The sequence below is a fragment of the Ambystoma mexicanum genome, chromosome 10 (assembly GCF_040938575.1).
Source record: "Ambystoma mexicanum isolate Mex_15411 chromosome 10, UKY_AmexF1_1, whole genome shotgun sequence".
NCBI lineage: Eukaryota > Metazoa > Chordata > Amphibia > Caudata > Ambystomatidae > Ambystoma > Ambystoma mexicanum.
The window spans coordinates 1611685070-1611701021 of record NC_090932.1 but is presented as its reverse complement, the minus strand read 5'-3'; the positions used below and the strand labels follow the sequence as shown (position 1 = coordinate 1611701021).

General features: G+C 48.3%; 1 protein-coding gene across 1 annotated transcript in view; it reads left to right on the top strand.

The window, feature by feature from the left end:
• The window catches only part of GALNT9 (polypeptide N-acetylgalactosaminyltransferase 9), a 1283051-nt gene that overhangs the window by 974643 nt on the left and 292456 nt on the right, over positions 1-15952 (top strand). Inside the window, exon 7 of the mRNA XM_069619988.1 lies at positions 3096-3281. Coding sequence (XP_069476089.1) covers positions 3096-3281 — 186 coding nt within the window. The remainder of the gene's footprint in view (positions 1-3095; positions 3282-15952) is intronic.

Genomic DNA, 15952 nt, shown 5'->3' with positions numbered 1-15952 from the left:
GCTGGCACCCAACACCTGCTTCTGCCACCTGCGGGCATCTGAATGTGCAGAATCTGCTTCACACAAGCCAAACATACAGATATGAACTGGGAGGTCGTATAGGCCCCATCTATGAAGATGGGATGCTTTTCTGGGGTCTAAAATGAGGCCAGGGAGCAGTGGGTCAGGTGGCAAAGACCAGAAAAGATCCAGAGGCTAAATTGTTATACTCTTCCATGAGACGTTTGATTCTTTACTAAACCAGACGGAAATCTGCATCCATCTTTATAAAGCAGAGGAAGGCATTGAGCTGCGAGAATAGCTCGGAAGCAACACGCTCCTCTTGGAAGCAAGACGACGTGGCGCAACACAGGTTCGATCCCCGGGTCTGCACTTAGAAACCTCTGGTTATTAAGTGCATTATGAATAACCAATTACAACTAAAGTGAGAAATACACCAGAGCTTTAAAAAGAAGGAGCCATTTTGCCATATTGCCTATACGTTGGGAACCAGAGTGTGAGACACGTGCAGTACCAGTGAAAATACTGATAATCCTGGAGGCAAGGTTCCCATTGAGAAAGACACATCTGCATATGAGACAGTATGATGGGCATTTGAATGAAATCCCAGAAAAAGCAGGACCAATGAATGAACGAGAAGATTGGTGACATCACTCAAAGTCAAACTGAGGTACGTAGAAGAGATGCAGAGACAAGAGAAGTGACTGTAGTCTATAAGGCATCAAGAAAGTATCAAAGATACGTGGCATCTCAGGCTCGAGATGAAGAAACTTATGCTACATAAACGATGAAGATATCAGGTTATTTTACACGTGTACAGATGCAAAGAAACGCAAGCAGATGAAGTATTCTTGAGGCTAGCTTTCTAGTGAATAGATTGCGCCATGCGCCAACGTATACATATATAGGAGTAAATAAAGAATGGATGTTTCCACTACGTGTTATAGCAGAGCTGGACCACAGAAGGAAGGCCGTGTCCCGTGTGTCGCAGTTGAAAAACAATGAAATTACAGAAGTTAATCTCAGAAAGGCGAGGCTGGAAAAGCCAGGAGAAGCCAAGGTCTTATTGGACTGGGATAAGCAGACAGTAGTTACAATTGTGTGAAAGAATGAAACTCTTGTTCAGAGGCATGGACGAGAACAAGGAGCATGTCATAGGTCTATTGAAAAATAGTATTTTAAATGCACCAGAGTTCAAATTTCTGGTCTTCAGTCACGTGAATGGATGGAACTGGACAAACATGATGAACCACACCTACGCAGAAGGGCAGAGCATGCCTCCACTCCCCTGTATTCTCCAGAGCAAGGAACGAAGTTCAAAGCCTTAATTGACGTGCAGACCACTGAGGTGATGCTAGATGATATGCTAATTGGTGGGAAGCTATGGATATGGCCAGATCACCAGCACCTGGAAGTCTAGCCTGCGTGCTGCTAACGTGGGTGGAAAAGTACTGACGGATGTAAGAATGCCAACCAATTATAGGGCGCCGCATGATTAAGAGCGTTTGCCACGTAGGATGACGTTAGTAAACACATAGGTTTACTATAAGTATGATGTTTTTTCATGAGGGAAATAGAGAGACCATGCTATGAGACATCCGTTGATGTCCGCTGTACTCCCTTTTTTATACAATTGATGATAAAACAGTCAACTTTGCCAACTTCTTGAGTCATTTGATTATTAATGTTTGAGTAACTTCATCCCCATTCATTCCAACGTATTGCTACCTCGTCTGAAAGGGTTGGGTCGGCTGTCCCGTTTCAGCTTGAATGAAGAGGATATGTGAAACCAGCCATTACAGTACACCACTGGCCCCTGGGTCTCCATGGAATCAAGTGGCGTAGAGCAAAGCACATCATTGCCAACGAAGATTATGGGATGGCAAAGATCAAGCATTGCCAGAGCAATTTCATTTCCAGATCAGCCAGTATATGCTGCTTTACTTCCATAGCTTAGTGCAGGGCGTCTTCACTGCACCGCCCATCACTCTGACACATGCTATCCCAGTCAATAACCTCCGTCAATGTCTTATGGAAGATGCCTGCCTACTCCGCCACCAACCTAAGATCCAGGGAAGCTTTTATAAACATCCCCAGCAGAATCTGTCATGCAGCCAATCCGTCCCCTCTGGGGCTTGGGCCACACTGTTTTGCATGACCACCTCTCAGCAATGATGGCATACAGTGGGTGAAGAGGAGAAGTGGGGTGTGGGAGTTGGGTGTGGGCGTGTACGTGTGTGTTTCAAAATCAGTTATGGTTATAATGAGATCAAGCGAAGACAGAGCGTGAATAACCGATTCCATCATACAGTGCAGATTCATAATGCAATCGAAAACGGACTGTGTGGAAGGCCATGGGTTATCATTACCACTTTCAGCCAATGAAAATGAAGATGGGAATGTGAGCTCAATATGTGTACTCCCATTAAAGAAATGTCATGTTATTGGACATTAATATACCTGCCAAAATTTCAAGCCCTAGCAATTCACATAAAGTATTTTGAAAGTATAAAGAAAGCAAAAAAGGACTATGCTTGTGAGCCAATGGAAATAACACAAGGACGCAGTGGAGTCAATAACTAAACTGATGTTTTAAAGATCTATTGAATTGCAATGCGTGCATCAGAGCCGCCATGCTTGTGTTGTATGTGTCAATTATTATTATTATTATTATTATTATTATTATTATTATTATTATTATTATTATTATTAGGGTATTTATTGAGCGTGGACTTATCTTCGGGTTGCTACGGAGCCTTTTAGCATAATAGGCAGGAGAACATGGTGAGGGAACAGAGCAAGAGGAAGCAGAAAGCTGACACGGGAGGGGAGGGTGAGCAGGGTGGGAAAATTGGCAGCGCGGGATTTACAAGCAACCAGGAGAGGAAGCCGTGGGGAGCAGATTGCCACTATCATGTAGGGTGGGGAGACAAAGGTGCTGAAAAACATATGCCTGTCCGAATTTTAAGGTAGATTTGTTAAGATATAGAATAATTCTAAAGACTAAAGCCATTAATTGTGACTGTCCTAGCATAATGTTATCAGTGTATTCTTGGCAGGGTTGATTTAACCCTTTCATCTTCCTCTATTTACAGGTGTGGCAGTGCGGAGGAAGCATGGAAGTCCTCCCTTGTTCCCGAGTCGCGCATATCGAACGTACTAAGAAACCCTACAACAACGACATTGACTACTATGCAAAACGCAACGCTCTGCGAGCTGCTGAGGTCTGGATGGATGATTACAAGTCCCATGTTTACATGGCATGGAACATTCCAATGATGGTAAGGAGGGGGAGGTTGGAGGTTCTTAAAACGTTCACGTTCAGTCAAGAATAGACTTCCATTAGATATTAGAACTGACCAACCTTACTCGAGATTCAGACGGAAAGTTCTTACCTGGCTACGGACTAATGACACCTAAACACTACATCCTAACGGACCCCCTGCCATACCCATTCCAGACCCTTTCTCTAGGACTGCCAGGCTTGACTACATCAAGTGCATGTGTTCTCTTGTACCACTTGCCTGTACCTTGATATATCTACTGGGTCCCTGATCACTGCTAACCTGTGGCAGTATCACGACTCTTTGTTTACAACCTTGCTCATCATTTTGTGTATGTATTGTATTCTTTGTATGTACCTTCCCCTTATCACTGTAACTAAGCTACCTAAGTATTCTTGTATTGTTTGTGCCCAGCTACCTGAGGGTTTTGGTCTTGCGCTATATCAAACAAACAAACAAACAAACAATGAAAGGATGCAGTAAAGGAGGTTGTGGAGCGGTAGTCTCGCGAGAGTGGCCCTGGGCAGGCTCTTACACGGCTTAGCCTCCACGAGCAGGGACGCGCTGTGCAGAAAGGCGAGCGAGCGGATCTGGAGAAGAGAGATCACACCTGCAAGGGTACTTCTACTTTCAGGGATGCAGCCCCAGTGCTTTAAGTGGGGTAAGAAATTGAAGGGGGGGGCCTCATTTAGGGGCATGTCTTGCACAATAGGCGTGGTCTAAGACTTGATGGTCATGGCCTAAAGACGAACAAGTAAAAATGGTCTGGCCTATATAACAAAATGCATATCGCAACAAAGTCTGCTTGGAACAAACTCAACAGATAAATCAGCCTGTGCACCCGGCACACAATGCATAAATAAATAAATAAATAAACTGGGTCGTGTATGCAGATGAGGCCTTGTGACCCAAGAACTGTCCCCGCTCAGTGCACAACCAGGTTTATTTATTTATGCATTGTTTGTCGGATACACCTGCAAACACCTCTACAAACTCTATGAAGTAGTTGTTCAGGTAGCCCAGCAAGAGCACCTTGGAAGTGGGCAACACTTACCGTCTCAAAGGACCACAGTGGAGGTAAACTGGAGCCGGAGGCCATGCGGGTGGCAGCATGGGCTTGGTGACTGAGGATGTCTATGCTGTGTCACACAACCCTCAATGTGTTGCTAGCAATCCCCCTGCCTGGGAGTTGCTCTGTGTCATGAATGTTGTGCGCATCGGGAGAGGAATGAACAGGCAGCACTTTTTGAGATAATAGGCTGTAGAGGAAATGTGTGGGACCAAACACTTCAGCCTATCAAAATACTAACAAGGTTTCAGGGACAATCAAGACTCAAGGAAAACCAAAAAGACACTGGCATGTAGTTGTTGAGAGCCTGTGCAATGTGTCTGACTATGCCTGTATGAGGTCGGACTGCTGTTAGGTCATTTTACATTATTTCAAGAAGTGTCTTACGATCAGCGTTTTGTCAGTTAACTCTTCTCCAGGCTCCCTGTCATCCCTTTCTCCTTGCCTTTCCTTTTTCCTTGCTCTCATTGCTTCACTCCTCTGCTCCATTCTCATGTGTTTCCTTTCCTCTCCTCTTTTCAGTCCTTTGCACCTTTTCACCAGTCTCACCCCTTTATTTCCTCTCCGTCCATCTCTCCTTCTTCTCTTCCATTCCTTCACCCCTCTTTGGCATTCTCACCATTGTCCTTCCTCTCTTTCCATGGCTCCTCTCATCCGTCTCTCATTCTAACCCCTGTCTTTCCTTTCCTCTTTCAGTTGTTTGCCCTTCTTCACCAGTCTCACCCCTATATTTCCTCTCCTTCCATCTCTCCTCTCCTCCTTCTCTGTTCGCACCCATCTTTTCTCTCCTCTCCTCATCTGCTCTCATTCCTTCACCCCTCTTCTCCAATCTAACCATGAACTTGTCTCTACTCCTTTTCTCTTAGCTACATTTTCATTCTTTCTTCCGTAACATCACCGTTTTCTGTCACTTTCTTGTCTTTCTTTCCTCCTTTTCATTCTCTTTGCATAATTTTCTCTGTAATGTGTGCACCCATGTTGCCACTGAGCTATCCTCCCGGGACATCCCCATCGTAGGTTGTGTGATACCCGTGTATGTCTGATGTTCTGGCCTGCGCCCTATAGACCTCCACAGGTGAAACAGTTGTGTGGCCCCCATAGTTGACAGTGAAACAGAGCACCATGCCACTACAGTAGCAAAGTCCCTGTGAAACTAACTCACGTAATTCAAACAAGGATGACTGCAGCTGGTAAAGTAAGTTGCATTAGTTCAGCATAACAGGTGAGGGGCAAGTATAAAGCTGGATGCGCAAGTATGGAGGGAGAGTCTCCAGGAGCCAACCGGCGAGACTCCATTTAGCTCCCGGCATTGGGCGCAAATATCTCTTGGTCGCGGGACTCTTCATCCATGGGTCCGTCACTGGAGTCTTGTTCCCATGATCCACATCACGCGTACATGACGCAGGGAAGGGGATCTCGGACTCCATCACCAAAGTTCCCCATTCTTGACTAATTGCCCCTACGCCCACTTACCTGTTTTGGGGTTCCTTATCCCTAGGTAGAGTGATGAAAGGATCCACAGAAAACACTAGAAGATGGGAGTAAGGTGGAACACTCTTTCTGATAACCAATAGGATGGGTGTTGCAATACCTGTAGGATCTTGGGGAGTCACCCTATGAAGAAGAAGGGACTCTTATGTAAATACAAGAGGTGTCAGGATAAGGATCATTCAAGGTGGTTCTGCGGTCTAACTATGGGAAACTTGATTGGCCCCTGATTTTCAAAGCCAACAACCAGTCTCTAAGATTTGATAGGCCATTCTCTTCTGGGCTTTCCATTACAGGTCTGGGACATCTAGTGCCCAGCTCGCTTCTTTGCGTCCCCCTATGTGAGAAATAGCACTAAGCTTGCCGCTTAGTTTCAATGTCCTTGGGACACAGTGCTGAGGTCACAACTTGGCTCCTTCTACCAGAAAGACATGTTCCCTCTTGGTTTAGGGTCCATGTTAGGCCAAGATATTATTAGTCTCTAGCCACAGGTCGCCGTCCTCGACCACTATGAATGATACCTTAGACACTCTCCTAGCAGCACATTGTCTTCCCCCTTTTAGTCTTTCTTCACATAAACCACCAGCCGGAGGTCATCCTCCAGGGCAAAAAAAAATGTCATCTCTCTTTTGGTGTCAGGACACTTCAGAGTCCTTCGGAAGGAGGCCTGCAATTGGCTTCCTGTCACTTCTACTTCAAGGGTTGGGGTGGTTTTCTGCCAGTCTCTGACTTGTAGCCCTTAGCCTAACTTTCTCTCCTGCTCCACATTTCACCTCCACCAGTGTATAAGATAGAGCCTCTCCAGACTCTTGGTTTTCCCTCCTCCTGTCGGGCCATTGCCATTCTTTGAGATATATCCTCAGCAGGCTTGTTGCTTTTTCTCCTCCCCAATATCTGCCTAGTCTATGAGATATATCCTCAGCAGGCTCCTGGCTTTCTCTCCTTCTCATCCACCTCTGGCCATCACCAGTCTATGAGATATATCCTCAGCATGCTCCTGGCTTTCTCTCCTTCTCATCCACCTCTGGCCATCACCAGTCTATGATATATATCCTCAGCAGGCTAGTGGCTTTCTCTCCTTCTCCTCCACCTTTGGCCACCACCAGTGTATGAGATATATCCTTAGCAGTCTCCCGGCTTTTTCTCCTTCTCCTCCACCTCTGGCCATCACCAGTCTATCTATGAGATATATCCTCAGCAGTCTCCTGGCTTTCTCTCCTTCTCCACCTCTATCTGTCACCCTCTATGAGATATATCCTCAGCAGTCTCCTGGCTTTCTCTCCTTCTCCACCTCTGGCTGTCACCCGTCTATGAGATATATCCTCAGTAGGCTCCTGGCTTTCTCTCCTTGTCCACCTCTGGCTGTCACCCGTCTATGAGATATATCCTCAGCAGTATCCTGGCTTTCTCTACTTCTCCTCCACCTCTGGCTGCCACCAGTGTATGAGATATATGCTCAGCAGTCTCCTGGCTTTCTCTCCTTCTCCTCCACCTCTGGCTGCCACCAGTGTATGAGATATATCCTCAGCAGTCTCCTGGCTTTCTCTCCTTCTCATCCACCTCTGGCTGTCACCCGTCCATGAGATATATCCTCAGCAGTCTCTTGGCTTTCTTTCCTTCTCCTCCACCTCTGGCTGTCACCAGTGTATGAGATATATCATCATCAGGTTCCTGGCTTTTTCTCCTTCTCCACCTCTGCCCGTCACCAGTCTATCTATGAGAAATATCCTCAGCAGTCTCCTGGCTTTCTCTCCTTCTCCTCCACCTTTGGCCACCACCAGTGTATGAGATATATCAACAGTAGGTTCCTGGCTTTCTCTTCTTCTCCTCCACCTCTGGCCATCACCAGTCTATCTATGAGATATATCCTCAGCATTCTCCTGGCTTTCTCTCCTTCTCCACGTCCGGCCGTCACCCGTCTATGAGATATATCCTCAGCAGTCTCCTGGCTTTCTCTTCTCCTCCACTTCTGGCCGCCACCAGTGGATGAGATATATCCTCAGCAGTCTCCTGGCTTTCTCTCCTTCTCCTCCACCTCTGGCCGCCACCAGTGTATGAGATAGAGCCTCGGCAGACCCTTGGTTTTCCCTCCTCCTGTTGGGCCACTGCCATTCTTTGAGATATATCCTCAGCAGGCTTGTTGCTTTCTCTCCTCCCCAATATCTGCCTAGTCTATGAGATATATCCTCAGCAGGCTCCTGGCTTTCTCTCCTTCTCGTCCACCTCTGGCTGTCACCAGTGTATGAGATATATCTTCAGCAGGCTCCAGGCTTTTTCTCCTTCTCCTCCACCTCTGGCCGTCACCAGTCTATCTATGAGATATATCCTCAGCAGTCTCCTGGCTTTCTCACCTTCTCATCCACCTCTGGCTGTCACCCGTCTATGAGATATATCCTCAGCAGGCTCCTGGCTTTCTCTCCTTCTTCTCCACCTCTGGCCGTCACCAGTGTATGAGATATATCCTCAGCAGGCTCCAGGCTCTTTCTCCTTCTCCTCCACCTCTGGCCGTCACCAGTCTATCTATGAGATATATCCTCAGCAGTCTACTGGCTTTCTCTCCTTCTCATCCACCTCTGGCTGTCGCCCGTCTATGAGATATATCCTCAGCAGGCTACTGGCTTTCTCTCCTTCTTCTCCACCTCTGGCCGTCACCCGTCTATGAGATATAGCCTCAGCAGGCTCCTGGCTTTCTCTTCTTCTCATCCACCTCTGGCCGTCACCTGTCTATGAAATATATCCTCAACTGGCTCCTGGCTTTCTCTCCTTCTCATCCACCCATGGTCGCCACCCGTCTATGAGATATATTCTTAGCAGTCTCCTGGCTTTCTCTCCTTCTCCCCCACCTCTGGCCTTCAACCAGTGTAGAGATATATCCTCAGCAGTCTCCTGGCTTTCTCTCCTTCTCCTCCACCTCTGGCCGTCACCAGTCTATCTATGAGATATATCCTCAGCAGTCTACTGGCTTTCTCTTCTTCTCATCCACCTCTGGCCGTCACCTGTCTATGAAATATATCCTCAACTGGCTCCTGGCTTTCTCTCCTTCTCATCCACCTCTAGTCGCCACCGTCTATGAGATATATCCTCAGCAGTCTCCTGGCTTTCTCTCCTTCTCCTCCACCTCTGGCCGTCAACAGTGTAGAGATATATCCTCAGCAGTCTCCTGGCTTTCTCTCCTTCTACTCCACATCTGACCGTCACCAGTGTATGAGATATATCCTCAACTGGCTCCTGGCTTTCTCTCCTTCTCCTCCACCTCTGGCCATCACCAGTGTAGAGATATATCCTCAGCAGTCTCCTGGCTTTCTCTCCTTCTCCTACACCTCTGGCCGTCACCAGTGTATGAGATATATCTTCAGCAGGCTCCTGCCTTTCTCTCCACCTCCATGCCGGCCTTCCACCAGTCTATGAGATGTAGTCTCAGCAGGCTTTTGTCTTTCTCTCCCCCTCCTCCACCTCTGGCAACCACCAGTTTATGAGATATATCCTCAGCATGCCCTTGGCTTTCTCCTTTCCTCCATGACTGACCTCCACCAGACTATGATATATATCCTCAGCAGGCTTGTGACTTTCTCCCCCCCTCCATGCTGGCCCTCCACCAGTCAATGAGATGTAGCCTCAGCAGGCTTTTTTCTTTATCTCCCCTGGCCCCACCTCTTGCCACCACCAGTCTGAGATATTTCCTAAGCAGGCTTGTGGCTTTCTCTCCTCCTCTGTGCCTGACCTCCACCAGTCTATGATATACATCCTCAGCAGGCTTTTGTCTTTCTCTCCCCCTCCTCCACCTTTGGCAACCACCAGTCTATGATATATATCCTCAGCAGGCTCGTGGCATTCTCTCTTCCTCTATGCCTGACCTCCACCAGTCTATGATATATATCCTCAGCAGGCTATTAGATTTCTATCCTCCTCCACACCTGACCTGTCTAGGATGTATATCATTGGCAAACTCATGGCTTTCTCTCCTCCTTCTCGGCTCCAGCTTCAGCTAGAATCTGAGACAAATCCCTTGGCAGGCTGCTTGCTTTCCCTTCACCTTTATGTCTTGCCTCTGCCAGACTATGCTATATAGCCTCATCTGGGGGTTCTTTCCCTCCTCACCCATGTCTGACCTCCACCAGACTATGAAATATAGCTTCAGCAACCTCCTGCCTTTCTCTCCACCTTCTCTGGTCTGGCCCCAGCTATTGTCTGTGATATAGCCCTCAGCATGCTCTTAGTTTTCACTCCTCCTCCACCTCTGACCTCCACCAGATTATGAGATATAGCCCTCAGCATATTCTTGGCTTTCTCTCCTCCTCCTCCAACTCTGAACTCCACCAGGCTATGAGATATAGCCTCAGCAGGATCTTGGCCTTCACTCCTTCTCATTTTGCCTCCATGAGACCATGAGATATCGCCTCTGCATGCTCTTGGCTTTCTCTCCTCCTCCACCCCTGACCTCCAACAGACTATGAGATATAGCCTCACCAGGCTCTTGCTGTTCTCTCCTCCTGCATGTCTGACCTCCACCAGTTTATGAGATGTATCCTTGGCAGACCCATGCCTTTCTCCCGTTCTCCATGCCCAGCCTCCACCAGTCTATGAGATATATCCTCAGCAGGCTATTGTCTTTCTCTCCCCATTTTCCACCTTTGGCCACAACCAGTCTGTGACATATATCCTCAGCCATATTTTGGCCTTCTCTCGCACTCCATGCCCGACCTCTACCAGTCTATGAGATACTGTTCTGACTTGATGGGTCCGACTTGATGGTCGTGCAGTTATAAAATGCCTCCGTCCCCAAGTACCGCTCGAGCAGAATATAAACACTGCCCGAGCAATCTTTGAGGCCACAGGAAGGAGTGTTGTCGTCGGCCTGGTATTGAGAACGCCGGAAGGACCCCTGATCGCTATAAGGCAAAAGGTTATAATCAGGAATATACTCTATAATGGCAATGGGCAATTGATAGGAAGAGTTAAACAAAATGCAGTGACACCAGCTTACCTAATAGAGATGGAATGTAGGTAGAGAACCTACGCAGGGAAATCCACGGCAAGCCGGAATGGTGTAATAGGCACTCCTTCCCAGTACCTCGTGGAGTGAGGCAAGATCTGTAGCAAGGCTTGAAGCAATCCGAAGGTTGCAAAACAGAAGGGCAATCCAAGAGCAAGTCCAGAGTATAACAGGGGTCGGATGTCCAGAAAATCAGAGAGCACGCCAAAATCCAAGGGTAATCCAATAGCAAATCCGAAAAGAGTTCCAAGGTCGAAGCAAACAAGAGCAAGGGTAATGCGTGACAGTCCTCCGTAGAAGTTGAAGTAGCTGTGAAGCAAAGAGTCTTGTTTGCCGGCCTCTTTTGAAGGGGCGAGCGGTATCACGTGACGTATCACGTGGCTGCTCGCGTACGTTGCATGGAGCGCAACGTGGCCAGTGATTGGAGCTGCCGGCACTTCCTGGTATTCTGACGTTGCCGGCTGTGCAAGAGGCGCCATGGCAGACGCCAACGCGGAGAAGGGCGAAACGAGGCAGATCCGCCCAACATGGTATTCCGCCTGCCGTGTTTTCCCTGCTGGTGGTGTGAACGGGAAATACTACGGCGAGAGGCGCCTGAGGAGGAGAGATGTGAAGAGGGAAAGGTCATGTGAGAGGGTGTGACAGAGCCCCCCCTCAAAGGCCCACGACCGCGTGGGCTGGAAGGATGCTCTCGATGAAACTTGGCCACCAGGCGAGAAGCGTGAACATCTCGAGCAGCAACCCAGGAGCGATCTTCAGGGCCATAACCCCGCCAATCCACCAGATACTGCAGCCCACCCCCGTGTATACGGGAACCCAGTATTCCCTGGACCTCAAAAACATCAGGAGAAGAGACAGAGACCGGAGCAGGAGGGGCAACTAATCGGGTAGGACCAGGGCAGGGTTTAAGCAGGGAGACATGGAAAACTGGGTGGATTCGCCAAGCAGGAGGTACCGCCAGACGCATAGCCACCGGATTCAGAACCTTGGCCACCTTGTAAGGACCCACAAAGCGAGGGAGTAGTTTGCGACAACCAGGAATGTGTAAATGACGAGCGGAAAGCCAAACCCTGTCCCCCACCTTGTATGCAGGAGCCTCCGCCCTCTTCCTGTCAGCTGTGGATTTCATGGAAGATTGGGCCTCACGCAAATGGATCAAAGTCTGGGCATGTATTGACACTAAATCCCTAGCGCAGGCCGAGGCAGCGGGGGTATCAGAAGAGGAGTAATCTGGCAGAGGAAGAGTACGAGGATGTTGGCCATAGAGAGCGAAGAATGGTGAAAAACCAGTAGCAGAATGCAAAGAGTTGTTATAAGCAAATTCGGCAAGATGCAATAAATTAAGCCAAGTGTCCTGATATTGTAACGTTAGGCAACGTAGGTATTGCTCCAATGACTGGTTAACCCTCTCAGTCTGCCCGTCACTCTCTGGATGGTAAGCAGAGGAATAATGAGCATCGATTCCCAACAGAGAGGTGAGGGCCCGCCAGAAACGAGAGGTGAACTGTGTGCCTCGATCGGACACCAAAACATGAGGCAGGCCAAAGAGACAGAAGACAGACTTAAAGAAGTGCCTGGCCAAAACCGGGGCTGAGGGTACTCCCTTACATGGTACAAAACGAGCCATTTTGGTATAGGAGTCGACAACAACCCATATAGTATCGAAACCCTGTGTACGTGGCAAATCAGTAATAAAGTCCATTGAGACCGTGTGCCCTGGGCGTGGAGGAACCGGGAGAGGAAGAAGAAGACCCAAAGGCCGGCCCCTACGTGACTTGCCCTGAGCACAGACTGGACAGGTATTGACATAATTCTGTACGTCTCGTTTCATAGCCGGCCACCAACACCATCGTTTGAGTAATTCCAGGGTACGATGCTGCCCGGGGTGACCATTAATGGCAGCATCATGAGACCATTCCAACGCCAAATTCCTGGTTTCACTCGTGGGAAGAAAAAGCTTCCCATGTACAAAGGGCAGCCCATCCTGCATAACGGGATCCCATTCTGTTAGTGACTGTGGATATCGGGAGACCCATTGTCGTATGGCGGACTGCAATGAAGGTGATGGTGTGCAGACACAAACTACGTGAGACTCACTCAACAAGGTTTCAGGGAAGGATGGTAGAACTTCCCCCCCAGGAGAACGAGACAGGGCGTCTGCTTTCCCATGCCCTACACCAGGTCTATGTTTGACCACAAAGTCGAACGCGGCAAAGAAAAGGTGCCAACGTACTTGTCGACTATTGGTACATTTCAAGGAGGCAAGGTCTTGGAGATTCTTATGGTCTGAGAACACCACCGTCTGGTGTTTTGCTCCCAGAAGGTGATGTCTCCAGGTCTGTAAGGCGTCCTTAATGGCCAATAGTTCTTTTTCTGTGACTGTGTAGTGTAATTCACTTGCTGTGAACTTGCGAGAGTGAAATGCCACCGGATGTAGCCGACCAGTGGCAGGGCATGGCTGGGACAGTACAGCCCCAAGTGCATAAGAGGATGCGTCTGCCTCAAGGACAAACGGGAGTTCAGGGTCAGGGTGTTGTAACACCGGGGCAGTAGTGAACATAGTTTTCAGAGAATCGAAAGCATTTTGTTGATTTTCGGACCAGACATAGGGGACTGAAGGACTAGTGAGCGCAGTGAGTGGTGCTACAATAGAAGAAAACCCAGCTATGAATCGTCGGTAAAAGTTGGCAAAACCCAAAAATGATTGTAATTGCTTGAGTGTGGTCGGAATTGGCCAATCGTTTATTGCCCGAACTTTGGACTGATTCATGGAGAGGCCTCCAGGAGAGATATGGAACCCCAAGAACTCAACCTGGCTGGTATGGAAAATACACTTTTCAGGTTTAGCAAATAGTGCATTGGCTTGCAGACGTAACAACACTTCCTTGACATGTTTGATGTGTTCATCGAGAGAGGAAGAGAAGACCAATATGTCATCTAAATACACTACTACGTATGTGTTCAGGATATCGCCAAATATGTCATCCATGAAGCGCTGGAACGTAGCAGGAGCATTACAGAGACCAAACGGCATAACTGTATACTCAAACAACCCTTGTCGTGAGCAGAAAGCCGTCTTCCATTCGTCTCCCTCTCGTATGCGTATGAGGTTGTATGCACCCCGTAGATCCAATTTGGTGTAAATTGTGGCATGAGTAAGTTTGTCCAACAACGGGGTAATAAGGGGAATAGGATAGCGTTTTTTTACTGTGATGGCGTTCAAACGCCTGTAATCAATGCAGGGACGGAGATCCCCTTCCTTCTTTGGCACAAAGAAGATGGGACTTGCAGCTGGAGAGGTTGATGGGCGAATATGACCTAGACGCAGAGCCTGCTGTATGTAATCCTGAAGGACTCGCTCCTCTGTTTGGGTTAAGGAGTATATCCGCCCCTTTGGGATAGAGACGTCTGGGATTAAATCAATGGGGCAGTCGTAAGATCGATGTGGAGGAAGGCCTTCTGCAGAGCCTTTGTCAAACACTGCCCGGAATTCATAATACTCAGGAGGTATGTTATTTGTGACCGCCCCTATCATGTGTGAGTCTGGGGAATCGGACCTGTCTTCTATGTCTAATGAAGCGACTATCCCTAGGATGTCTGCGGGACTGGAAACCTGAGGTGCCTCAAGCAGGCAGTAGTATTGACATGTTTCGGATTCAAAGAGTACCTGACCTGTACCCCAGTTAATCAAAGGATTATGCCTCTTTAGCCAAGGAATGCCCAGGATAACACCAAACTGAGGCGTAGCTATGAGGTCAAAAGACATGGTCTCTCTGTGGACTTCCTGTATGACTAGTTCTAAAGGGGCTGTCTGGTGTAAGATCGGTCCAGAGGTTAATGACGTCCCATCTACTGCATGAACTGGTTCGGGGTGTTTCTTTTGGACCAGAGGTAAGTTTAGAGCATTGGCTAGCGCTATGTCTATAAAGCAACCAGTAGCACCAGAGTCGATCACTATTTGTATTGCATGGGAAACTCCTGCAGCTAGGTTTAAGGAAGCTTGCACCACCACAGGTCGAACGGGACCAAAAGCAAGGTCAGAGGTATTAGGTATAGGACTCGCCCCAACCCCTGATCTCAAGGGCGAGTCTTCGGAAAACCCAGAGCTTTGTTTCTTGGTCGACGGGGACACTCCTTTACAAAGTGCCCATTGAGTCCGCAGTAGTAGCAAGCGTTGTCTGCCCTCCTGCGCTCCCGTTTGGCATGTGTGATAGGACTGCGTACCCCGCCGATCTGCATGGGTTCAGGTAAGGTGCTAGACGAGGTTGAAGGTGAGCTCTGGGATATCCCTGCTTCCCCCTTACGTTCTGCCCATCTGGCGTCGATTTGCAAGGTTAAATCTACCAGATCAAGATAAAGTGAGGGAAGGGAGGGCACTACAGACAAAGCATCCTTCATGGAACCACACAGACCCCGATAATAGATCACTGCCTTCTTATTCTCTGGCCATGAAGTCTCGGTGGCGAGTTGATTAAACTTGGTAATATACTCAATGAGAGTAGATCGACCTTGAGTGAGATCTAAGAGCTCCATGTCTCTGGATTGGGCTTTATATCTAGTGTCAAAAACCTTAGCCATTTCTTGAGTCAATATATCGAAATCGTACAGAGCGGGATGATTACTCTCCAAAAACGGATTGGCCCATGTGGCTGCTACACCCGACAAATGGGAGAGTAGAAAAGCCGCTTTAGAGACTGGGTCAGAGAAAGCTTGAGGTCGGCATAGGAAATGTAGTTTGCACTGATTTATAAAAGTGCGATATTTCAAAGGATCTCCCTGGTACCTCTCAGGGGCTGCTAGAGGAAATGGAGTCTGAACCACCACAGACGGGACTGGCAAAGTAAGTGGAGTGATGGGGGTGTTATGAGATGAGGCAGCATCGCCGAACTCAGCGTCAGCAGGTAAGGGATGTCGGGTGCTTTGCATGGCATCAAGACGATGGTTCAGTGCAGTGGTGGCAGAGGCTAAATCAGTGCGGAGGGCAGTGGTAGCAACTGCCATATCTGTCCTAAGCGATGTCACTGCTTGCATTAAAGCAGTCACAGGGTCCCCGGCTGAAACATCCATAACTAGACGACCATAAGGCTTCACAGTCTGTTCTGACTTGATGGGTCCGAC